Source organism: Ascaphus truei, chromosome 1, assembly GCF_040206685.1.
Source record: "Ascaphus truei isolate aAscTru1 chromosome 1, aAscTru1.hap1, whole genome shotgun sequence".
In the NCBI taxonomy this organism is placed as follows: domain Eukaryota; kingdom Metazoa; phylum Chordata; class Amphibia; order Anura; family Ascaphidae; genus Ascaphus; species Ascaphus truei.
Window position 1 is genome coordinate 5,359,135 of NC_134483.1, and position 26,744 is coordinate 5,385,878.

Sequence of the window (26,744 nt, forward strand, 5' to 3'; positions counted from 1 at the left end):
CAATACATGCTGCACGGGTATAGAATACACATATGTACTGGAATACATGTAGAATCAATGCATAGTTTTTATTTTTTCGGGTTTATTATACAGTATATATAAAAAAAGTATTGTATACGGTCTGAAAACATCAGCATACTGTTTCAGGTATTCTATCCTAATCAATAACAACGGCCACTAAACTGTAGACTCCGGTACGTGGTTTTTTAAATCCAATTCAGCAATGTGCAGGCATTGTTACACAAAGCGATATTATCCATCGAAATCCCTCCATTTGCCGTTTTCCGCATGAGATGACAAAGTTTTCTTTTCTGAGGAAAAAATAAATAAAAGTTTTACTGCAATGGTCAGTCCCCTAAAGAAGTTCCCAGTCAGTCCCACCAATAATTTTCTCGGGGGGCGTCTCCTGTTCACATGCGCATGCGCCTACTGTCGATGTGATGACACATATGCGTTTCAAGAAGGTTCCAATGCGCATGCGCCTAGCGTTCCACCAATTGTGCAGTATCTACTGTAGAAGCCGCTCAGCCAATGATATTGCTTACAGGAGAATCGCTTGACTTTTGAATCGCACTGATATTGATATTTTCAAAATAAAAAAAAACAGAATAAAATACGGCAACATTACTCACCATAGAATTTCCCAATCGGCAGGCGCCGGACCACTGCCAGTCCCGTATTCTTGATCATACACGTCGTTGACAGGTCACAGCGGGACTACTACACCTGTAGTCAGCTGATGAGGCTGGAAATCGCTTAGGTACATGTAAGCTTGCTCGAAACTATACGCGAAATCCGGCTCAGGCTGCAGGTATCCGTGCGTGGACAGACAGCAAGGGTTGTCACTGACGGTGGGACCGTTATTGGAAGCCGGTGCTGGTGCATAGCTTGCCAGCGACTGTCGTTTCTTAGTTGGTTTTAACACGACCTTTCACCTTTTGCCATCTGCATGATCATAGATACAGGAAAAACCCGGTGATACACACCAATACCCTCCAATAAATTCGGGATCAATACGAAAAAAACATGGATCGCTACATAACTTTTTCCTTATTGCACGCTTCCACACATGAGGAGCTGGGGAAAATTTGTAAAAGTCATAGTTTTCGATAAAATACTGATAAATTTAAACAACTGTTGCCATCTTATCATCTGTTGCATTAATCGCGGCCCATATTAAATAAGCGTACGTTCTGTCGGGTTTTTGGAAGACGGGCTGCACTTGTACACTCATGGCGGGACGCTCAGCTCAGGACAATAACCAGACCGGAAACGGTGCTTGTCTTTATTTAATATGAGAAGCCTAAATTGATACATTATTGTAACCGCTTCCTTCAGTCCCAAGGCCAATTTACAATAGACCACTGTGGTATTAAACGAAACACCTGCAAGTCGACACATTACTGAAGCGCATGCGCAGAACAATTCATGAATATCTGCCATCTGGCGGACACGCGAAGAATTGCAACCAATTAAATCCGAACCATTCTCAATAAACACATCAACCGCGGGTCAACCGCGGCTGTGAATGCAACATGAACGTGGTGAAGTGCGTAGCATTCCAAAAAAAATCCCGGAAAAATGCGGTGATGTTGGAGAATAAAAGGGGCCATAGCAGTACCATATGAAGAATTTCAAACTTATTTTCAGAATATTATGTCTCCATTTCACGACTTTGCATCTATTTCTCATAGTCCCTGTGCTGTTGAATTTGAAGAATCGTATATTTCCTGTAGTGTAGAGGTTCTTCCTTACTTGCTGACTGCATTATAAGTTCCATGTATTTGTATAATCAGGAATTGAATTAGTATAGGCCTTGGTCTATCTCCTTCCTGACTTTAATTTAGGACCCGAGTGTTGTGCATTATTTCCAATTCCCTCTTTGGATTGAGTCATAGAGGAAAGGAAGGGGTTGAGAGGCATGTTGGAGGAAAGGAAGGTGAGAGATTACAAACAGGAAGATTCCTTGAAGCTGCAGCATGAGACAGTCATGGAGCTTCCAGACCTGCTTCCCTCCTCTCTCTGAAAGACCCACCCAAATCTTCTCTATGCAAGACTTGGCCCCTCCTCACTCTCTGCCAGACCCACCCCCATTCCTCTCTCTTCCAGACCCGTCCCCCACGCAGCTCTCTGCAGCAAGCTGATTAGAATATTATGGTAAAAAATAGTGGTAAGTATTAGGTTACCAGCCATTTTTATTACCACGGTATAGTTATTTGTATACTGCTGCGGCACAGTTTATTCGAGCATTTGCCCGTTCTGTGCCGCAGCAGTAGCCTGGCGCGCGCCCGAGAGTGACGGGCGCGCGCCGAAGCAGCGGAAGAGCGCCCTCCGATCGGGGCGCTCTCCCTACCGCTGCCGGGTCCGCCGGGTCCCCCGGAACCCCCTGCCGCTGTCCCGCGATCGCGGGACACCAGGGCTCCCTCGGGGAGCCCCTGGACGCGCGTGCAGGGGGCGCACGCTCCCGAAGACGCGTGACCGCGCGTCTATGACGCGCGGCACGCCGAGGGGCGGCCACTAGCAAGCCGGGAAATCTCCCGGCTTGCGGATCTGGCCGCAGTGTAATAAACTGTGTCGCCAGTGTATTACTCAACCCTACTCTGAACAAGCAAACTATTTCTCTCCTGTATGAATCCTGTGGTGTCTAAGAAGGCTGCACTTCCGAGAAAATCTTTTTCCACATTCTGTACATGTGAAAGGTTTCTCCCCTGTATGAATCCTCTTGTGTCGGCGCAGGGAGCCCTCATTACTGAATTGTTTCCCACACTCTGTACATGTGAAATCTTTCTCCCCTGTATGAATGATCTGGTGTTTTAGGAGCCTGTACTTATGTGAAAAGGTTTCCCCACACTCTGTACATGTGAAAGGTTTCTCCCCTGTATGAATTATCTGGTGTCTGACGAGACTGCACTTGAGTGAAAAGCTTTTCCCACACTCTGTACATATGTAAGGTTTCTCCCCTGTGTGATTCTTCTCGTGAGATTTGAGGTGGCTCCTAGAACTCAATTGTTTCCCACACTCTGTACATGTGAAACCTTTCTCCCCTGTATGAATCCTGTGGTGTCTGAGTAAGCTTCTCTTATGTGAAAAGCTTTTCCCACACTCTGTACATATGTAATGTTTCTCCCCTGTGTGAATCTTCTCGTGAGATTTGAGGTCGCTCCTAATACTGAATTGTTTTCCACACTCTGTACATGTGAAAGGTATATCCCCTGTATGAATTATCTGGTGCCTGAGGAGACTGGGCTTGAGTGAAAAGCTTTTATCACACTCTGTACATGTGAAAGGTTTCTCCCCTGTGTGAATCCTCTCGTGGATGTGGAGACTGGACTTGTATGAAAAGCTTTTCTCACACTCTGTACATGTGAAAGGTTTCTCCCCTGTATGAATCATCTCATGATTTTGTAGGCTTCTCTTCTGAGAAAACCTTTCCCCACACTCTGTACATCTGAAAGGTTTCTCCCCTGTGTGAATCCTCTCGTGGAGGTGGAGACTGGACTTATGTGAAAAGCTTTTCTCACACTCTGTACATGTGAAAGGTTTCTCCCCTGTGTGAATCCTCTCGTGGTCGTGGAGACTGCTCTTCAGAGAAAAACGTTTCCCACACTCTGTACATGTGAATGCTTTATGAATAATCTGATGTTTGAGGAGGTTGTTCTTAGTACTTAACCATTTCCCATTCCAGTTCTTCTCATCATTCAGACAATTTTCTAAGAGAAGTAAACAAGAAAGACAAAACTCAAATGTTTTTCAACCTGTAAATCAAATGAGTGAAAGCAAATTACAAATAAAAAAAGACTGTACTTTGAAGAATTTACTTTATTTATTTATAAAATGTTTAACCAGCAAGTAATACATTGAGAGTTACCTCTCGTTTTCAAGTATGTCCTGGGCATAGTGTTATGATGACAAATAATACAGGGTTACAAATACATAGTTACATAAGTGAACGTGGTATAAATTATATATTAGACATTGCATGCACAGTTAAAGATAATATATATTATAGGTGGATGTAACAGTTACAGACCAATTTAAAATGTGAGATCGCATTAGTTTTGAAAGAACTTAGACTGGTGGTGGCTGTGAGAGTCTCCGGTAGATTGTTCTAGTTTTGGGGTGCACGGTAAGAGAAGCAGAAGCGGCCATATACTTTGCTGAACCTGGGGACCATGAACAGTCTTTTGGAGTCAGATCTCAGATGATAAGTATTGCAGGTGGTAGGGGTGAGGAGCTTGTTCAGGAAGACAGGTAGCTTGCCCAGAAATTATTTGAAGGCAAGTCAGGAAAGGTGAACTTTGTGCCTACACTAAAGTGATGACCAATCTAGTTCTTTGATAATTTTGCAGTGATGTGTGTTGTAGTTGCATTGGAGAACAAAACGGCATATTGAATTGTAGAGGGTATCAAGTTTGCCAAGGTGACTTTGGGGTGCTGAGCCATATACTATGTCCCTATAATTGATAATTGGCATTAGCATACGCTTTCCGACCAGCAGACCTAGGGAAGACTTGTTCCTATAAAATACACCTAGTTTTGCAAAGGTTTTGGATATCAGGGTATCAATGTGCATCCCAAATGTTAAATCGGAGTCAAACCATATGCCAGAGTATTTAAAACTAGTAACTGGAGTTAGGGTGGTATCAGTGTTGGTTCTGATCTGGAGCTCAGTCATTGGAAGCTTTAAAAATGTAGCCTTGGTCCCAAATGCTACAATATTGTCAGTGTTTAAAAACAGTTAGTTTTGGGAAATCCAATTTTCAAGTTATAAAAAGTCAGATTGAAGTATGTATCGGATAGGCTAGGGCTGTGTGTATATAAGATTGTCATCTGCATACATGTGTGTTGAAGCTCCTTTACAAGCTGTAGGAAGATCATTGATGAACACAGAGAAGAGTAGGGGCCCCAGAACAGAGCCTTGTGAGACACCACAGGTGATATCCAAGGGGTTGGAATTAAAGTCTGAGATAGACATATGTTGGGACCTATCTGAAAGGTATAAAGCATGCTTCCCTATTCCAGAGCACTGGAGTTTGTTAAGCAAGATAACATGATCAACAGAATCAAAAGCATTGGGGGCGGGAGGGAATGGAGGGGAGGGAATGGAGGAAGGAGGGAGGGAATGAAGGAAGGAGGGAGGACACTTTGATGTGTTTGTGGAACTTAGAGAAGAGTTAGTTATGTTTCATCTTGCTTATACAAGTTACTGTGTTGCTGCTGCATGCAACAGAAAAGGTCCAGGCACTCTGTCTTCAGTATAACAGGTTTAATTCAGCAAAAAATTCAAAATACTGAAGACCGAGTGCCTGGACCTTTTCTATTTCATGTGTACTTCTGGGGACGTTGCAGGACTGTCCCTGTTGGCCCGTGGTCACCGGCAGGTGATATCTGATTCTAACAGAGTTTTGTGTGCCAGACTTTACATTGCTGCTAGTAGACTTAAATAGTGTGAATAGGAGTGGGTGGAAGGGTATGAGGGTGGATAAATAAAGCAAAATCACTCACACGGCCCTGTGTGAGTGTAGACACATCACAAAGTAGGCAGCTTTAGCCTGGAGCTTGCTACATAAATCACTGCTCCTGCAGATGATCTCAGAAGGAATAAAGGGGAAACAACAGTGGGTGTAAGTCACGCCGCCAGACCTTCCGGACGCGGAGTTCGGGGTAGACGTCGATCGTGCCATACAGGAGGGCTGCTGTGAGTTCTTGGATAGTAACCATTTTTCAATTTCTGGACATTACTTGTTTTTTGTTTTATTATTAAAAGTATCTGGTTTTACATCCATGGTACATTTTATGTATGAGTGACCAAGGAGGATTGAGTTCCACAAGCGAGACTTGGATTTTCTCTGAGTGTCCACACTCACATATGGCTATGTGAGTCGTTTTTATATATTTCTTTATAGCATTGTCACTTTTTAGTGACATACACCCACTGTTGTTTCCCCTGTATTCCTTCTGAGATCATCTCCAGGAGCAGTGATTTATGAAGCAAGCTCCAGGCTAAGGCCTCGGGCATGGTCAGCGCTTACGCGCTGAGCCGCGCTTGCACTTACCTGTGAGCCCCTACAGCCGCAATGAGAGCGGCTTTAGTAGGGGCTCGCCTAGCGTAGGTCTTAGGGAATTTTTAAAATCACGCGCTTGCCGGAGCGCAGGGCCGGTCACGTAAGTGGTTCGCCCAATGAGGGCAAACCAGCTCCGTGACATCACTGGCCTGCCCCCGACGGCACTCTGTCTAAGGCCAGGGAAAGCACCCGCTTTCTCTGAGCCTCAGCGCGCCCGCTGGAACCCTGGACGAGGCCTTAAGTAATTTTTAAAATCACGCGCTTGCCGGAGCGCAGGGCCGGTCACGTGAGCGGTTCGCCCAATGAGGGCGAACCAGCTCTGTGACGTCACTGGCCCGCCCCCGACACGCCCCCTGATGGCACGCTGTCTAAGGCCAGGGAAAGCACTCACTTTCCCTGAGCCTCAGCGCGCCCGCCGGAACGAGGCCTAAAGCTGCCTACTTTGTGATGTGTCTACACTCACACAGGGCAGTGTGAGTGATTTTGCTCTATTTAGCCACCCTCATACCCTTCCACCCACTCCTATTTCACACACTATTTAAGTTTACTAGTTTACTGATTTTGTTTCTTGTTTCTTTCTGGTTTGCGCTCGCCTTATTGTGTTCCCCTACTGTGTGAGGATCCTGGGAGATCCGTTGTCGTTTGAGCAGCAGCAAAGACTTGTGGCTAGTATTTCATCATTATTTGATATATGTGTATTATCGCCGCCTACAGACGTCTAGTTTAGATTCCCATAAGAATTGGGGTACTATTGTGATTTATTGGTAGGAGCGCCCCAGTTTTTCTATTTATCTTTACATTGCTGCTGCATGCAGCATAATAAAGTTTTCATTGTTACGATGACGTGCTGACGTCATACGTTTCGCGCCATTATCACAAACCCGGAAGTGAATTGGTGTCGCCGGCGTCTATAGTAGGTATAAATGCATTATGGTTATTATATCTTGTATTCACCTTGATAAAGAGCTAACGCTTGAAACGCGTAGGTGTGGGCATTTTTGCCTGTGTATGCTGCTTTTTTCCATGTTGAAAAGAACCCACCTATGCAAATAGTTAGAAAAAGAAAGGCCCCTATTATAGCACTCCCAATGGTGTAATGGTGTATTGTTTAAAATAAAACTTTATTAGCATAGTAAATAAAATAAATGTGGACTAACCAACAGAAAACGTATCACTTATACAATATTGGTTCTCAGAACTACACCTAAGGTGTGGCAGACTATGTTGTGCGTGATATGAAGCTAGGACTATATTAATAATCCTACTATAGTCTTGACGGACTACTTTGATTGTCAGCTCTTCAACCCAATCATGGCATGTAACTGCATTTGTAATAAAGATGTACGTATGTGTATTTTTACTGTTCCAGGAGTGCCGACCAGAGGAGATTCGCAGGGCGTGAGTTCCAGGAGTGCCAACCAGCGGAGATGTGCACGGCGTGAGTGTCAGGGGTGCCAACCAGCGGAGATGTGCACGGCGTGAGTGTCAGGGGTGCCAACCAGCGGAGATGTGCAGGGCGTGAGTGTCAGGGGTGCCAACCAGCGGAGATGTGCAGGGCGTGAGTGTCAGGAGTGCCAACCAGCGGAGATGTGCAGGGCGTGAGCTTCTTGGGTGATTTTACGGTAAAATATTGTCAGGGTGTGTTTGGGTAGAAGGGGGCCAGAGTTGCGGGTTACCCCGAAACATGTACTCAGGAATCGTCCCAGATTCCTGAGGACATGAGGAACGCAGACCACTGGATAAAATCCTCCCTAGAAAGCAGTTTGCAGCTCACCGCCAAATCTCCCTGCTTCAGCACAGACCAAGAACAGTAAGAACGGGCAGGAAATTGAATTACATTCAATGGTCCCCGGTATATGCCCAAACCCCAAAACCCAGTGTGGGGTTCAGTACATCTCTCACGAGGTATAAGGAGATGAGAGTTATATGTTTTTAAGTTAAAGTGTATCATATGGCAAGGTTTCTCTGTATACTTGGAAAAGAAAATGGTTTTAAAAGTCCCCAAGGTTTATATTTTTATTAAAGAAATGTTCAGAGGAAGTCATTCAGTATGGATAAAAATCCATTTGGATGTTTTTAGAAAGATAAATTCACGAAACACCTATCTACGTGCGGACAGCAACCATCCCCGCTCATTAATTGAAGGGATACCGAAAGGACAATTCCTTAGGTTGAGGAGGTTATGCTCCAATGAAGAGACCTTCATGGTGCGTTCAAAAGAGATGATGGATACATTTAGAGAAAGGGGCTATCATCAGTCCATAATACAAAAGGCTTTTGATCAGGTTCTGCAATCAGATCGTAATGAACTAATTGCAAAATGCGGAACAAAGGGGAAATCAAAAAAGAAAAATAACAATAATAATTCTAAAATACCATTGTTCATTACTAAGTTTAGTAATCAGGCCAAAGAGATAAAAACCATCATTAACCGTTATTGGGGAGTATTGAGTCTAGATACGGATTTGAACCCCATTGTCAAGGAGGGTCCAAGATTTGTTTTTACCAAAGCAAACACATTGGGAACATGATTGTCACCGAGTTTGTATTCCTCGGGGGTACCTAGTGAGGACCATATTAGGACAACTACAGGATTCTATAAGTGTGACTCTTGTAAGATCTGCCAATATGCTCATCCAACCAAAATTGTAAAAGGGAAAAAAACAAGAAAAAATTATACCATCAGATCTTTTAGCAATTGTAATACCCAATTGTTGGTTTGTTATATTTGGTGTGGTTGCTCTATGGGTTATGTGGGTAGAACAATCAGACCCCTTAGACAGAGAATGATGGAGCATGTCCGTTTAATAAAAAACAAGGACTTAAAACAGCCGGTCTCTAGACACTTTACACAATGCACTCAGGGTGGGCTAAGACCTTTTCATTTCATAGGAGTAGAACAAGTCCAGGCATCAGTTCGAGGAGGGGATAGATTGAACCTCCTTAAATCAAAGGGAGATGTCCTGGATACTTTGAGTCCTCCCGGTTTCTTTTCTCCTCTCTCCTCTCCAATCCCCCCACAATTTTATAGTTGGTTGAAGGCAAGAGAGAATAACAATATGTTCCCTTTCCAACAATAGATACAGCTCTATACATCTATATGCATATTTTGATAATATGACAATGCCATTTCATTATATGATGTTGAATAATGTTTAATTATTTTTTTAATTAGATACATTTTGAGTTTAGAATTCTAGTTGTGGATAGATACTATATAATTAGTACTGGATTGAAATACAATATCAGAATCAGAAATATCAGAATCAGAAATACCTTATGTTGCAATTATGGAATACATTACCATTAGAGATGTTAAGTCTGTTCATTAGGGTTTTTTTTTTCAATTTTGTTGTCTTTAATATTTTTATTATTCAGGAATTATTACAGCAATAGTTCTTTTGTTTTTAAATTTAGATATTTCTTTATGTTTTTTAAAATGTTAGGTTGTTTCAAGGATAATTTGAACATTTATTTACAGATTGATCTCCTGTGTACCGACCCGGCTTCACCTTGGACTCAGCACCTCTGGCTTACTGACCCTGGCTTTCCTCTGACCTTCCGCATCTCTCCAACCCTGATTACGGCTTATGGACCTCTAAGCTCCTACTGGCTCCATCCTCTGACCACAGCTAAATGGACACTGACCATTCTACTGGCTCCTACCTCCTACCCCGGCAAGTACCTGACCATTCTACTCTCTCCAATCCGGACCAGGCTGCCTAACCATCCACACTCCAGACGTGCCTCTGTGGCTGTGGGTGGCGTTTGTTCCCATTCCCACCTCAGTACCGGGGTCTCCCTTTGTTTGTAGTGAGCACAGCGTTACACACACACACACACGTGACTAAAACACACACACACTCACTGAAAAAACACACACACACGGAATTCGGTTACTATTGATATAGAAGTGCAAAACGCTAAAACACACGTTCCAAATCCAACTTCTTTGCGTTTTGGCACTAAAATTGTGTTTTGATTATTAATTAAAACATCACCATTACAAATACAATTTCTGTGACAAAACAGTGACAAAAGTTAACCAAGTTTCACTTAAAATGTGCGTGATCGGCACACACACAACTTCTTTATTAGAACTATTTATCGCAAGCTTTGCAGAGCGTAGTATCAAACACAAACACAACGTAGCATACTATATAAGCCACTCATTAACTAATTATATTCAGTATACTTAGGTGTGAATGTTGTGCTTGTTTCACATGCTTCCCGAGAAGAGTCCAGAAGAAGGTATGGCCTTATTTGGATTTGGGCCAAAAGGGGGGAGATATGTTTGACCTGAAACACCCCATTATATATTTTGGGTAACAGGAGAGACTGTTTAAGACTTGGCCAGTGGGATCCAGCAAGTAATGATTTAATGTCTCAAAGAGACAAGGCAACATGAAAAAGCCAACCTTGGAATTCCTGACAGGACAGAGACTTACACCACACATCCCACACAGCTAAGCCAGCAACAGATAACACTATACAAAGAGATACAGTTATGAAAGGAGGGAGGTATTTGGAGTATGCTCAGAGAAAATTCTGTAGTAAGAATGATTAGTGTGACAGATTTTCTAAGATATAATTATAAGCCCTGAATAAGATTTGTTTTGATCAGAGAAGAGTACCCTTGATTGCTTTGTCCTGCACGCAAAGGATAGAGCGGGCTATATTACTGGTATTGATGCTGCGCTCATAATAAACCATTTATACCCTTTGAACACACCTCCGTGTCAGCCTCACCTTTATACAGAAACTTCTGCATTATCTTCACATTTAGGGACTAAGAGCACAGGCAGAATACACAGGCCAAACAGTGGAAGGTGTCCTTGAAAAATTGTATTCTTTTTCCAAACCATTGATAGTCAGAGACCCATAACTCTGCATTACCAACCTTTATACTGGTGTGGGAGAGACATATTGCTTCTCTAACTCTGCTGTATGTGGCATGTTCCAGAATACTCAGCAGGCGTAGTGACTTCCTATGAGAGGCAACTAACCCTGAATATCCCCTAAAGGTGACCATACTACTTGTAACTAGATAACCTTGGTCTGCACAAAAGGATATTATGGTACTCACCATCGACACCAAATGTACCTATCTCTCTCTTTATTGGGGTCAGATGTTCCTCAGTGTTCGGCTCTTCTTTCTCTGCATTAATCTCTAACCTCTCTGGTACAATCACTGGAAAACCTGCCAACGAGAAAAAGGAAAATCTATCATGTAAAGCTGGGAACAGGAAATCTTATTGTGACTTCACTATACAGAAATATGTTTGTGATTCCTAAGGGGAGGGAAGTAGTTGATTTTACTTTGTTATTAACCCTTGAGTGCTGTAAACATGTTGGAGTTTTGTTCAAATCTCAATAACAATAATATTCTCAGTATAACAGACAAATGGCTGTTTTTATTTCACTAGAACATGTAGCTTATAAATGTATCCATGCTTTAATATTACTTTTCCTAATATTTTAGACATTTTAGTCCATTTTTTACACAAATTGAATAAAGACAAGTGAGGATATAAGGGTATTTACCACCTATAGGAAATACATCTATGTCTCTCATTATTGGGGTGAGATGTTCCTCAGTGTTCGGCTCTTCTTCCTCTGACTTAATCTCTAACCTCTCTGGTACAACCACTGGAAAACCTGCCAACGAGAAAAGGGAAATCCCTCATGTAAAGCTGGGAGTGGGGAATCTTCTTGTGACTTCACCTCTTCTGATATTGGTATATTATAATACCTCTCGTAAAGAAATGTTTAACTGGCCCTTCTGGCAGAAAAAAACAAAGTTGAAGACATATCTTACCTCCAAGTGGTTATATGGGAAAACAAATTAATTAGTTTTGTGTTTTGACTCACATAACTGCAAAATAATCAGATATTCCCTCCTTCCAGATTTCAGAGCCATCAAAATATCTACTATACACACCAAACAAGTGTGGATCCATGCTGGTAGTGGGCAGTGTCCCTCTGTCCATGCCAGTAGTGGGCAGTGAGCCTCTATTCATGCTGGTAGTGGGAAGTGCCCCTCTGTCTATGCCTTTAGCGGGCAGTGCTTCTCTGTCCATGCTGGTAGTGGGCAGTGCCCCTCTGTCCATGCTGGTAGTGGGCAGTGCTTCTCTGAAGGTGCTGAGATAGGAGACTCCTTGATTTATATTTGTTGGGTGACAGCTGCGCCTGTATAAAAGAGAAGAAGGAATGTAATTAGTATGATCTGTTTTCTTGGACAAATATACAGCATTTAGTACAAGCTTTCAAGCCCAATATTATTAACACAAAAGAGTCCCAAAGGAGTCAGAAAAGACAGGACACCAAAACAAACATACAGCAGCCATTATCCGAACATTTCACGGAGCCGTTTTTGTGAACTCTACTGTATTCCACGCAGCATTCACAGGTTATTGTTCCATGAATGCCACGAGCCACACCTGTTTACCGCTGTTGTGTCATGTTCTAAGAGGCATACAGACCATGAAATCCGACACTTCTGCTCTACCTCTCAGCCTGCCTATATAAACCTCCCTTTCCTGTTCCTCCCTTGCCTGTTTATACTGGTTCCTCAGCTCTTGCTAGGTTCTTGTGTTTACTACTGTGTTATTGCTATTGTCCTGTTCCAGTCTCCTTGTTGCCGACCTCTGCTTGTGACCTGTCTACGCTATCTGCCACCTGCCTCCAACCTCTGCTTGTGACCCCTACCACACTCCCTGCTGTTCCTGCCACTGGAATCCACTCCAGTCGAAGACCAATCCTAGACAGAATAAAACAGGACCTACCATGGATTCCGCCGGAAACAAACCAGACCCAGGCTCGGAAGCTCTATGACTTGCAACGTGCCATAGTTGGGTACAAGGAACAACAAGGACACGTTTTCAATCATCTTGGTCGCGTGGAAGAACATGGTTCCCGCTGGGAAGAACGTGTCATCCGCTTGGAAGAATGTGCCCTCCGCTCAGAGGAACGGGCCGCCTGAGCTGAGGAACGTGCCGCCGGCTTGGACTAACGAGCCGCCGCTGCAGAAGCTGAAAACCGTGAACTATGTGCAGCTTTAATCGCCACATCTGTTCAAAACACTGTGCCTGTGCAAACCGGGCCCCTTTTGGAAAAAAAATTTTGAGGAAAAAAAACAATCTTTCCGGGATTTCCTTAGTTAGAGGCAACTAGTTGTCATTTTGGAATAGTTCTCATCTCATGAGACCTGTTACCAATTCAGCTAATTTCTATTGTGTTTTGTATGCTTAACATGCGGGCTTAAAGACAATTAAGTCACAGGCATTTTTTTTAAATTTACATGAATGTAATACAGTAGGAATACAGTACATGGGAATAGAGAGAATTATGGGTAATATTAGAGCAGGAGACCGGGACCTCCAAATTGACAAGAGAGAGCAATTTTGGATCTATACATTGCAATCCAAACATCCGGGAGGTCTCAATGATTATATTGAGCTCACCCCCTTCCTAAGATAGATGGGCACTAGCTCAATGTTAATACTGTGCAGTTATCACCTACTTCATTCATCCCCGTTTTCCCTCCCCTTCAACTCCATACTGTATCACTGTGTTGCCTCCTTCCCTTCCTTCCCCCTTTTCCTCCCCTCCCTTCCCCCTTTTCCTTCCCTTCCTTCCCCCGTTTACTTCCCCTCCCTTCCCCCTTTTCCTTCCCTTTTCCCATTATTTCTATTCTTGTTCATCACCTGTTATCTTTTGTGATTATTTGTGGTTTATTGATTATTAATGATTATGCAAGTTTGTATCCCCTTATATAGGTGGCCCTTCTTAGTGCTATTTTAAAACTTCACCTAATATTTTAATTATTTTCATATCATATTAAATTTCAAGTAGTTGAGTGCTTATATGCTCTCACCTTTTTGTTGTTAATTGCACACACAGTGTATATTAGCAATTTACCTAATCATTAATCACTGTGGAGTGATAGTACTTAAGGCCCCCTATAGGTGTCCCAAACTTCGCCTGACGAAGCACCGGAGTGTGTGAAACGCGTTGCGGTGTTCACCCAGTGCAAACACAGACATCTAGACACTCAGTTGTCCAGCTTACAGCCTCCCCACGGAGTTTTGAGCTGTTTCCATCCGGCAAGAGCTGTAGAGACACGGAGATCGTGGTGGACTACTCCTTATGGGTATCGCGAGAGGACGCAACCCGGAAGTACCATCCGAGTATTGCCGAGCCAGTTGGTCCCAGCGCACGGGACTGATCCGTGAGCCTCGGCGTGCACCCCTGTGTCTACCACCCACTTGTGCCAGATGTCCGTGCACTGTCTTCTACTGGATTAATTTTAATATACATTTAAGTTACTACTTGCTATTGTTTTATATGTTTAATACATTCATGTTGACCCTTGGTGCGCTTCTGTGCCTTCTTTTTGCATGACCATCCGCCATTGGAGCTTTCCCACAGCGGACTTTGATGAATGAGGGGTGCCTTCACTTTACAGCAGCAGCAAAATGGGAGAGTGGATCAATTTTAAGAAGCATGAGCGCGGATTGATTTTTCTTCATACAGTAAGTCACAGGCATAGTTTATTTCCTTAGTTAGGGAATTCTTTTTGTGTTATAATTTTTTAGTTTATTTTAATAAAAGTATTTTTTGAAGTATTTTATACTTTCCTTGTTGTATTCTTGCTCATTTGAGGAAACTTGGTACACCACTTCACTTCTTTTCATTCCATATGCGCCCAAGTGTCCCCTCTCTTTTTACTGAGTGGAATGAGGCCGCGCAGAGATATAATTTTCGGCAGAGTCTCTCGGAGCAAATTAAAGACCAACTAGCCCGAGTGGTGCCTCCAGAGAGATTTGAGGAATTTGTCCGTTTATGCATCCAAATCAATCGCAGGCTTATGGAAAGACGATTGGAGAGACAGGGGTTCCTGCCAAGCAACCCCGGGTTTAGAGATGTCAGTACCCCAAGACGTTCCAGAGAGACTGAGGCGGAGCCGATGCAAGTAAACACATTGTGGGGACCTCTCTCAACTGGGGAAAGGAATAGACGCTGAACAGAAGATCTGTTTGTATTGCGGAAACGATGGGCACTATCTTGCCGATTGCCCAAACAAGTCCAGGTGGTCTTCTTTCCAGAGCCCTAAGAGAAATCAGCTGCACGCTATTTCAAAGACTGTTTTCTCTACTTCTCAAAGTAAAGATAACCCTCCTTCTCTACATCCACACCTGGTTCCTATTATAATCGAGGAAGGAACACATCGTTTTTCAACCACAGTAATGGTCGACTCAGGGGCGGCAGGGAATTTTATGGACCTAGAATTCGCCAAGAACAAATCGGTACCATTTATAGCCAAGGAATCAGCAGAAAGGATAGAAGTCGTTGACGGTTCTCCCTTGAGCTCTGGACCTGTTACCCATGAAACAAGTAACTTAACACTAATCATGGAGCCCAATCACCAGGAGGAGATTTCATTTGGTCTCATTCCTTCGCCTTTGTTTCCAGTGATTCTGGGAATTCCATGGCTCATGATCCACAACCCACTAATTGACTGGAAGACCAAGACACTCAAGTTTCCCTCAGAGCAGTGCCAGCTACCTAAAACTCCTATACCAGAGTGTGTGGGAATACATAAGATTTCCTCGCCCCAAGAAAATCTACTGCCGACTCCATACTGAGTTTTTAGATGTGTGTGACCAGAAGAACACAGATACGCTTCCCCCACATCGGTCTTATGACTGCCCCATTGAATTATTACCGGGTGCTGCCATTCCGTTCGGAAGAATCTATTCCCTCTCAGAGCCGGAATTGAAGGTCCTCAATGACTACCTACAGGAGAACATGTCTAAGGGTTTCTTCTGACCCTCTACTTCGACAGCAAGCGCTGCTCTCTTCTTCGTAGGAAAGAAAGATGGTTCTCTACATCCCTGCATTGACTATCGGGAACTAAATAAGATTACTGTGAAGAACAGGTACCCGTTACCTCTGATTCCCGAACTATTGGAAAGAATTCGGTCAGCCAAGATCTTTACCAAATTAGATCTCAGGGGAGCATATAATTTGATCCATATTCGACCTGGTGATGAATGGAAGACAGCCTTCCGAACGTGTTATGGGCACTATGAATACTTGGTGATGCCCTTTGGACTCTAATGCCCCTACTACCTTCCAGCATGTAATCAATGATATCCTCCGAGAGTTATTGGACCAATTCGTAGTGGCATACCTGGATGACATCCTAGTCTTCTCAGATAACACAATGGATCACCAGAAACATGTCCGTATTGTCCTTGAGCGTCTCCGTGAGCACAAATTCTACATCAAATTAAAAAACCGTGTGGAGCATGCCAATTTAGGTCCCCCAATAATACTGAATTTGTTCAAATGTGAATGGTGAAAAATTCTTGGTGGACTTCTGTATCGTATGTAGATCCGACCACATAATATATCTGTTAGAATGCCCCTGCAAGTTGCAGTATGTGGGGAAAACAGCGAGACGAGTAAGAACAAGAATTATTGAACATCTTAGTAGTACTAAAAGAAAATTGACTATTGACTACACATAGTATATCCAATCACTTTTTAGAACACCATCAGGGGGATCCTACTGGTTTAACCTTTGTCATTGAACACGTTATACAGAATTGGCGAGGGGGGGGACAGGGATCTAGAATGAATAAAGAGGGAAACATTCTGGATCCATATATTGAGGACCTTCTTTCCCAGAGGACTCACTATGGAGATAGATATTGTTCCCTTCCTCAAGTGATTTAATGTCTTCATGCATCTAACAGTGTTTTCTCTCTTCTTTTCTGTCCTCCATCCCATGTTATCTTATCGTGTTATCTATCGTTGGGGGCAATTCCCCCTTTTCATGATACTCTGTATTTATAGTTAGGTACCTGTCTGGTTAGCAGCACATTCCTTGACATTGCTATGTATGTTATTGATGTTGTATTTACATTATCTAATGTTCTTAGTCGTTACATTTCATTAGAGTAGCTTCATCAATCTCTCCATGTATAATGTCCTCATTGAAATACATATGTATATATTAATGTAATAGGTTGTATATATGTATATTCCTTATGTTGTACCTATATCATCTAGTATAATTATTCTATTGTAAGCAATATTAAACACTTCAGGGGAAGGGGGGAAGGGAAAGAACACCTTCGCTACAGTCTGGAGGTGCTACAATCAGGGACGATGTAGAATAGCAACAATAGAAAAATGAAACCCCTATAATGAGCACTCTAAACAGATATGTACACTGATGACACCAGAGGAATCTAATGATGTAATGAATTAATTATTTAAAATAATCTTTATTAGGAGATACCTCAAAATTAAAATATTGCAGGTAAGTGAACCTATGCCTCCTCTAAGGCTTGCCTAATCTAAAGTGCGAATTTAAAATGGAGTGGGTATAGACTGGGGTATAAAGTCCCAATATAGCGTATAAATAGGACTATAAAGCCATCACGTTTAGATGCAAAATCACATCTAAATAAGTGTAGCTAAATACCAGACTCTCAATGGTTAATGAGTAACCTATACAGAGAAATAAAAGGATCTACTGTCATAGAGAGTCTCAGTGATTGCTACACTGTGGGGGTACAATGCCTGTGGCCAAATATGTAAATGAATATCAATATATATAACATTTATATCAGCTCTGGCCTCCCACCTAGCAGGTAGAGCAGTGTAGTGTGAACACCATAGTGCACACTTCAATAAACGCCTAGATCCTTATTAAATGAACATTCAGTGGCGGCCGCCTTTATCCTAATGCGGCTGAATCGGCGCAACTTTGATAACCGCGTGCAGATGCGTTTTTTTCCCCGGAATATGTTCCGGGATTTTTGCGCTCGTTTAGGGGTCTATGCACTAAGCAGGGGAATCAGGAAAAAAAAAGACCACCTGAGGTATCCTCGGGCTTCTCACGGGTACCAGGCTGTGTGGTCCACAGGGGACACCTGCGGGGAAGAACCGGTGGCCACACATCTGTGGGGGCACAGCGGACCCATAGGGACCACCCGTGGGTCCCCAGACCCCCGTGGGAACCACCCGAGGCCCCTCAGTCACCTGTGGGTCTGACCCAGGGCCCCCAGACATCCGCGGGCAAGCCTTAGAGGACGCATAGGTTCACTTACCTGCAATATTTTAATTTTGAGGTATCTCCTAATAAAGATTATTTTAAATAATTCATCAATTCATTACATCATTAGATTCCTCTGGTGTCATCAGTATTCTGGAAGCCAGAGGGTCACGTGTAGGATGACTTAGCTCAGATAGTGTCAACTCGCCCTCTTTTCCAAGCACGACAAGGTCTGTTTCTTTTCTTACTTTATTTTGGAGAAAGTAGGTAAATACAGTTTCTTGTGTAGAGGTGTAGGTATCTCTGTGTGTGCTTAGTAGTAAAGGGAGGTGAAAAGATAATCCTGCAGCACCATTACAGGGTTTACAGCGAGGTACTCACGAGTCCAGAGCAATGGTGGAAAAGGAAAAAGCAATGTATGCTGGGCAGTAAGATAGTCTGGGGACAGACCATCTGTGGGCAGAGCAGAGGGGGAGAAAGCAGACTAGCCCATTAGAAAGAAAGGCTGGGGCTGCCATGACAACTCACAGGAGTGTCTGGGGGAGCTACAACATGTATCAATAATGTTGCATCTTTAATACAGCAAGCTGCTGGGTGAGGGAAATGGCACTGTATTTGTGTGCAGAGCCAAACACATACAGCTGGCACAAAAAGGCTGACAAGCAGGGCTGCGAGGAAAAAGGGGGGGGTGGGGGGTGAAACAGAAGTGTAGACAGGGGTATACCTGTTCCATGACACTCCCCGTCTGGTATCTGTAGATACCACTATATAACATGCTATGTGGAACATATGTGCAATGCAAACATAACATAACAATGCAAAGGTCCATATTCCCATAGCAAGGTGATACCGGCCGGTACCACTGGCGTTAAAGTTCTTTGGCCAACCTTCCAGTAAGGGAAGCCGGGTGGATGCACAGCTCTTGGTTAGCTTGATGCAACACAATGTCTTTTGTAAGAGTCCCTGGCACTGTTTCCTTTTAGCCTTGTGAGAAAACAGTCCTTTTGTCTCTGCAGTTTTATCCACAGAGCACATCCCCTTGTAAGTGCGCCAGTCGTGGTAGCTTGTCGCTCTATCACCTGGCGTTTGGCAGAAGGAGATGGCATTTGGTTCCTTGCGGAAGCGAAACAACACTTCTGGAAGACTGGTTGTCGAATCTAGTCCAGTAAAGAGGGCGTCTCTCAGAGAGACTCCCTGAAGCTGAGTGCTGGGGTTAAACATTACCCGGATTTGATCGGGTTCCTGAGGGTGGTAGGCCCCAGGTGATTGGAGGTACCGACATTCTTCACCTTTCTCCATTAGAGGTGCTGACTTTGTGTGGCCGGTAAGGAATATCTTTTGGATGAAGGCCACAAGGTTGTTTTTGGTCTCTGGTTCCCTTTGTAGGTCGCAGAGGTGCGAAGTGAACCTAGAGATGGCACGTTCTCCATTGTTTGGGAAGCTCCTTCTTGGTGAACGGAATGGTAGCGGAGTCACCCAACTGCTTAGTCTGTCTTTAGAGAGCTCCTTGACTGTTAACTTCGGGAATCCTCTATCTTCCCTTGATGATGTTTGCTTGTCATCGTCCCTTGTTGTCTGGAACGCTGTGCACCGTAGGTCATTGGTGCGTTCCTCTTGCACGAGAACATCTCCCCGTAATTTGGTTAAGCGCTTTTGTGTCTCTTTGTTGACTACCATCGGGAGGTTGTTGTCTCCCTGGACGTAACGAAGAACAGTCTCTTTTGCCCTAGTAAAACCCTTTATGAAATGTCTCTGTGGCTGTCTCTTTTTGGATGTGTGAGAGGACAGTCCTTTTGACACTGTGGCTTCACCTGTGGGGCGCAATCTTTTGCGGCTATGCCAGCCGTGGTAGTTGGTTGCTCTGTTGCTTGATACTCTGTGGAGAGGAACAACTGTACGTCTTAGTTGTGCCATTGCTCGCGGGAGTATTGTCTGATTGTTTATTGTTTTTTGGACGGTCCCTTTGTCGGTCACCTTTGGGAGGTTACTCTCTTCCTTCGGTGGAATCGACTCATCATCCTTAGCTGTCTGGACTGCTGAGCATCTTAAGCCATTGTCGCATCCCATCGACGTGAGGATGTCTTCGTTGGCCTCAGGGGTATGACCTTGTCTTTTCTCTTCACTTGGCCCTTCGGTCACTTGGAGATGGCCAAGACATGGTTCAGAGAGAGATGTGTGTCCACATTCTGTCACCACCGTTCTGCGGGCATCAACGTAGTCTTGCCCGTGCTCTTTGTTGGTGCACGCGTTGCCCACTATCACCCATCCTAGGTCAAGTCTTTGGGCGTATGGCGCTTTGTGGGGTCCGTTATGCTGTTTACGGACTTTATGTACCCTCATGATGTCCCTACCGAGCAGCAGCAAGATCTTGGCGCCTTGTTCTACCGGTCGGATGTGGTTGGCTATTCCTTTGAGGTGGGGGTAATGGAGTGCCACGTCTGGTGTGGGAATCTTGTCCCTGTTTGTGGCCATGTGGTTGCACTCGATGAGTGTGGGAAGGGGCATGTTCACTTTGCCGTCTATTGAGCATATGGTGTAGCCATTCACTCTTCTCCCTTTGGTCTCCATTCGCCCTGCGCACGTTCTGAGAGTGTAAGGAGAAGCACCGTCTTGTATGTTAAACATGTCGAAGAACTCTGACCTGACCAGCGATCGGTTGCTCTGGTCGTCGAGGATTGCGTACATCCGAATAGCCTTCTCAGGTTGTCCCTGGGGGTGCACTGCGACAAAGCATATTTTGGAGCAGGACATTTTGTCACCTTCTTTTCCGCATACCTCAGTGCGCTGAGATGTGACGGATGTTGACTCTCCTTCTTCTTTCTCCCCGCCATGCTCCGCTACGGAGGATGGGTTCTTGAGTTGGTGGAGTGTCATCGCCTCTAGGTGTAACGCTGTCACATGCTTGTCACTTTCGCACACTGTGCATTTGATCTCTTCTTTACAGTCCCTGACTAGGTGAGTCGTGGAACCGCAGCACTTGAAGCAAACTCCGAATTCTCCAAGTAACCTCTTGCGTTCCTCTAGGGACTTCATCCTGAACCCAAAGCACTTGTTGAGTGGGTGTGGTTTCTTGTGTATGGGACATTCCCTGTTTGGGTCCCTTGGTTCCTTGTCTCCGGCGACCGACTGATCGGGAGTAGTTTGGGTCGTGGGGGGCACGTCCGTCCTGCGGGCCGAGATGGGTGTTTGGGGGTTACCATATCTCGTCGCTGGTCTCTCGTTCCTCAGGCTGCTTGCACTGTATGTGGTTTGCGAACCTAAGAAGCTGGGGTCGTTCCTCGTCCTTGCTGCTTCGCGAATGAAGCTCAAGAAAACTGAGAATGGGGGGTAGACGACTTGCTTTTCCCTTTTGTATTTGGAGCCTTGTGAGATCCATTTTTCTTGGAGGTTGAAGGGTAGCTTCTCCAGGATGGGCCTCACTCCACGAGCTGAGTCTAGGACATTGAGACCTATTAAGGAATGATCTTTTCTTGCGAACTCCAGTTCTTGCAGCAGGTCTCCAAGATCTCGTAACTTCGAGTAGTCTTTGGTTGTGATCTTGGGGAAGCTTTCGACTCTTTTGAAGAGCGAATCCTCGACTGCTTCGGGGCTGCCGTAGGATTCTTCCAGCCTTTCCCACACTAGGTCCAGACCTACTTGGGGTTGATGCGCGTTTGCTGCCCGCAGTTTTTTTGCGTACTCTCTGGATTCGTTCCCCAGGAACTTGACTAACAGGTTGAGCTCTTCCCTTGCTGAGAAGTGCAAGCTGTCGATTGCGTCTTTGAACGTGAACTTCCATGTCCGGTAGTTCTCAGGGTGGTCGTCGAAGCAGATGAGCCCTGCTTGTACCAGGTCGCGCCGGATCATATACTTGGCTATGTCTGTCAGGCCTGAGGCATCGGCGTGCTTGTCCCGTTCTGAGGTAGTTGCTGGGAGGGTCCGTGCGGTAGCCTCTTCCTTGGCGTGGACGCGTGATGGCTGCTGGCTAGTGTGAGGGGCTGTTTTCTCCCACGTGGGTGTACCTGGATTGTGAGCCTGTTGTGGTGCATCCGTGTGCGCTCTGGCGTGTGGATCACTATTGTGGCTGTGGCTATCCCAGGCAGCATGTGCCATTGAAGGAACAGCATCTTCTCCTCGTGGGCCTAGCAAGTCTTCAGTGTCTGTGGAGTCGCTCCATCCGTGTTGAGATGGTGCGCTGGTGTTCACACTGAAGAGGCTCCTTACGTAGTCTTCAGTGCGTTGGACTGGGTCCTCTGAAGCTATCCGTCTGTACGGTAGCTACCCGCCGTCCTGTCTCGCGGCTGCTTCTAAGACTTCGGCTTGGGCTAGGGCGGCGGCGGCTTCCTTCTCTTGATTTAGGGCCTCTAGGTTGACGTCCACCTCTGCCTTTTTCCGTGCAGCGGTGGCAGCGGCTGTTTGCTCCTCCTCTTCCAAGCGGGCCCTTTTTAGTTTCATGACTGCCTCTTTCTGAGTGTATTCGGCCCTGGCACGTGCGGCCTCTGCGGTGGCTCGCGCCTTGGTAGCGTTTGCGCTTGCGCTAGACGCGTGAGATTGCGCTGATCTTGCTGACCTTGATGAGTGTCTGGATGTGCTTGAGCGCTGTGACGCGGTCTCCAGGAGGAGCTCTTTTCTCACGCTTTGCGTATCTGTGATGGCGGCCCGCACGCGGCTGTCACGTGCAAGATCAATGTTGTTTTGTAAGTCTCTTTCTTGCAGGCTTTCGCCGGTGTTGGTTCTGGTCAAGTAGGTGATGTATGTTTCTGACAGCCCTTGGTAGCACGAGTGATTAGACTTTATTTGAATAATTGCCTGCGCGAGCTGTTGTGCATTATCGCCAATAATAACAACATTGCGTAACTCCAATGCGGTGGTTTCCCAGGACAACTCCAATTTAGCGCGGTGTGCTTCAATGGCAGTCTCATATTTTTCACGGGCCTTTTGTGTCAGTGTGACTGTCCGTTTGGGCCTTGCGCCTGCCCGCGCCTGTTGCACTTGCGCAGCGGTCTCTGTGTCTGAGTGATCGCTTTCCTGCGTGATGTCTGGTGAGGCTCCGAGTTCTGCCATGCTGTAGGTGTGTGTAGGCCTTTTGCCAGTGCGTGTGGCGTGCGGTCTTTTACCTTGTCAGCGATGGGCGTCTGTCTCAGATGATGCCGAGCGGTGTCCTGCAGCGTGCGGCGTTGGGGTAGCTGTACTTACAGGTGTCCGGTGGCTCTGACCCGTGTCCTGGCGGGTGTCCGGCGGCGTGGCCCTTGATGGCACTGGCCGTGGGAACGTGCGCAGGGGTAGGTGGGAAGGTGGCTCCTCACTATGGGGCTGTGCAGAGGGTGAACTCAGACAGAGAAAAAGGCAGTTAGGTTTTGTGTAAGAAGCACTGTATGTTGCAAGGCTGCTGTGCAGTGTAGGCTGCTGCTTGTCTGTTAAGGCTGCAGGCTGTGTGCAGTTTGAGCTACTTGGTGCTTCCTTTGTGTGGTGTAGAGGCTGCTCTGTATTAGCTGTGTAAGCTGCTTGCTTGTACTGCTGTAGAGGCCGCTCTGTATATCATGGAGTCTGGAGTAGCAGCTCCTGTAAGTGTCTGTAAGGCACACAATATCTTTTCACTATTCTGGAAGCCAGAGGGTCACGTGTAGGATGACTTAGCTCAGATAGTGTCAACTCGTCCTCTTTTCTGTTTCTTTTCTTACTTTATTTTGGAGAAAGTAGGTAAATACAGTTTCTTGTGTAGAGGTGTAGGTATCTCTGTGTGTGCTTAGTAGTAAAGGGAGGTGAAAAGATAATCCTGCAGCACCATTACAGGGTTTACAGCGAGGTACTCACGAGTCCAGAGCAATGGTGGAAAAGGAAAAAGCAATGTATGCTGGGCAGTAAGATAGTCTGGGGACAGACCATCTGTGGGCAGAGCAGAGGGGGAGAAAGCAGACTAGCCCATTAGAGAGAAAGGCTGGGGCTGCCATGACAACTCACAGGAGTGTCTGGGGGAGCTACAGTACAACATGTATCAATAATGTTGCATCTTTAATACAGCAAGCTGCTGGGTGAGGGGAAATGGCACTGTATTTGTGTGCAGAGCCAAACACATACAGCTGGCACTAAAAGGCTGACAAGCAGGGCTGCGAGGAAAAAGGGGGGGGGGTGAAACAGAAGTGTAGACAGGGGTATACCTGTTCCATGACAATCAGTGTACATATCTGTTTAGAGTTCTCTCATTATAGGGGTTTCATTTTTCTATTGTTGGTAAGCAATATTAGTTAGAAATCGATACTAGTGGTACTGTATGTACATTGTTTTGTACCTTAGAATGTACAATCGCGTTTTTCTATAGTATATTGTACATCATGATTCACCCTTTAGCCTCATTTGCCTCATTATGTACTAGTGCCCTTTCAAACCTAGCAGCCATGTTTAAAGTAGCCATGTTTAACGTAGCCATGTTTAAAGTAGCCATGTTTAACGTAGCCATGTTTAACGTAGCCATGTTTAACGTAGCCATGTTTAACGTAGCCATGTTTAACGTAGCCATGTTTAACGTAGAATGTTTAACGTAGCCATGTTTAACGTAGCCATGTTTAACGTAGCCATGTTTAACGTAGCCATGTTTAAAGTAGCCATGTTTAACGTAGCCATGTTTAACGTAGCCATGTTTAACGTAGCCATGTTTAACGTAGCCATGTTTAACGTAGCCATGTTTAACGTAGCCATGTTTAACGTAGCCATGTTTAACGTAGCCATGTTTAACGTAGCCATGTTTAAAGTAGCCATGTTTAAAGTAGCCATGTTTAACGTAGCCATGTTTAAAGTAGCCATGTTTAACGTAGCCATGTTTAACGTAGCCATGTTTAACGTAGCCATGTTTAAAGTAGCCATGTTTAACGTAGCCATGTTTAACGTAGCCATGTTTAACGTAGCCATGTTTAACGTAGCCATGTTTAACGTAGCCATGTTTAACGTAGAATGTTTAACGTAGCCATGTTTAACGTAGCCATGTTTAACGTAGCCATGTTTAACGTAGCCATGTTTAACGTAGCCATGTTTAAAGTAGCCATGTTTAACGTAGCCATGTTTAAAGTAGCCATGTTTAAAGTAGCCATGTTTAACGTAGCCATGTTTAACGTAGCCATGTTTAACGTAGCCATGTTTAACGTAGCCATGTTTAACGTAGAATGTTTAACGTAGCCATGTTTAACGTAGCCATGTTTAACGTAGCCATGTTTAACGTAGCCATGTTTAACGTAGCCATGTTTAACGTAGCCATGTTTAAAGTAGCCATGTTTAACGTAGCCATGTTTAACGTAGCCATGTTTAACGTAGCCATGTTTAACGTAGCCATGTTTAAAGTAGCCATGTTTAACGTAGCCATGTTTAACGTAGCCATGTTTAACGTAGCCATGTTTAACGTAGCCATGTTTAACGTAGCCATGTTTAACGTAGCCATGTTTAACGTAGCCATGTTTAACGTAGCCATGTTTAACGTAGCCATGTTTAACGTAGCCATGTTTAACGTAGCCATGTTTAACGTAGCCATGTTTAACGTAGCCATGTTAGTGCCGAAGTTTAAAAGGAAGTTGGGAACTCTATTGAATTACTGATCATCTTTTTCTTCCCTTCTCAGGTAAAACCATATTTCAATTGTCTGTCTTCAAATCATCCCTTGAAGTGTCTTAATTCAATTCAGCTTTCACACTTGGGCAAGACAACACCCAGCTTAGAAAATCCATCTGTTTTAACGGCCCTCACATGTGCTAATGAAGTTGCTTGGGCCAGTCAGGTGACATTTTAGAAGTATATATGTAAGCACACCGCAGCCTTGCTGTCTGCAGCCATGTTTAAAGTAGAATGTTAGTGCTGAAGTTTAAAAGAAGCGCAAAAGTAGACAACAACTACAGGTCCTTATTCCTGCATCTGATCTACGCTGGAAAGGAGGATATCATCTATCCCAGACTGCACATCTCAGCACTTTACTATTGCTGTGATGTGATTACATAAATATTACAATGTGGGAGAGATCCCTGTGACTCACAGCTCATGGGCCCTCTGGTACCGGCAGCTCTCCTCTGTGGGTGCAGGATGGGCAGCAGCTGGACCTGTGGTTCCCCTCTGTGGGTGCAGGATGGGCAGCAGCTGGACCTGTGGTTCCCCTCTGTGGGTGCAGGATGGGTGCTGGACCTGTGGTTCTCCTCTGTGGGTGCAGGATGGGTGCTGGACCTGTGGTTCCCCTCTGTGGGTGCAGGATGGGTGCTGGACCTGTGGTTCCCCTCTGTGGGTGCAGGATGGGTGCTGGACCTGTGGTTCCCCTCTGTGGGTGCAGGATGTGTGCTGGACCTGTGGTTCCCCTCTGTGGGTGCAGGATGGGTGCTGGACCTGTGGTTCCCCTCTGTGGGTGCAGGATGGGTGCTGGACCTGTGGTTCCCCTCTGTGGGTGCAGGATGGGTGCTGGACCTGTGGTTCCCCTCTGTGGGTGCAGGATGGGTGCTGGACCTGTGGTTCCCCTCTGTGGGTGCAGGATGGGTGCTGGGCCTGTGGTTCCCTCTGTGGGTGCAGGATGGGTGCTGGGGAGATGATCAGATGCTTGCTGAGCTGTAACCTCCTACTGGATAGGGCAGAGAGGCTTAACTCACACAGATAAGTGACTGTAA

At 45.1% G+C, this 26,744-nt stretch overlaps 1 protein-coding gene across 2 annotated transcripts; it reads right to left on the reverse strand.

Moving 5' to 3' along the window:
- Nucleotides 1-2,480: 2,480 nt before the first annotated feature.
- Nucleotides 2,481-26,744, reverse strand: LOC142469763 (uncharacterized). 2 transcript variants are annotated; one of them, XM_075576502.1, is made up of 6 exons: nt 26,236-26,304; nt 26,129-26,192; nt 12,007-12,254; nt 11,610-11,723; nt 11,152-11,265; nt 2,481-3,710 (listed from the first exon to the last, which is right to left on the reverse strand). In XM_075576502.1, exons 3-6 carry the CDS (start codon nt 12,173-12,175, stop codon nt 2,614-2,616), a joined length of 1,494 nt encoding a protein of 497 aa, XP_075432617.1. In that variant the 5' UTR covers nt 12,176-12,254; nt 26,129-26,192; nt 26,236-26,304; the 3' UTR covers nt 2,481-2,613. The 2 variants fall into 2 exon arrangements, with proteins under 2 accessions (XP_075432617.1, XP_075432539.1); XM_075576424.1 differs by having other exon boundaries at nt 2,482-3,710; nt 26,129-26,744.

Excerpts from the sequence above, each read along its gene's own strand:
- LOC142469763 (XM_075576502.1), bottom strand. The coding sequence starts at position 12,175 with ATGGACAGAGGGGCACTGCCCACTACCAGCATGGACAGAGAAGCACTG. Across the intron at positions 11,724-12,006 it reads CATGGATCCACACTTGTTTG|GTTTTCCAGTGGTTGTACCA; the intron begins GTGTGTATAGTA and ends TCTCGTTGGCAG. Across the intron at positions 3,711-11,151 it reads AGGTACATTTGGTGTCGATG|AAAATTGTCTGAATGATGAG; the intron begins GTGAGTACCATA and ends TACTTCTCTTAG.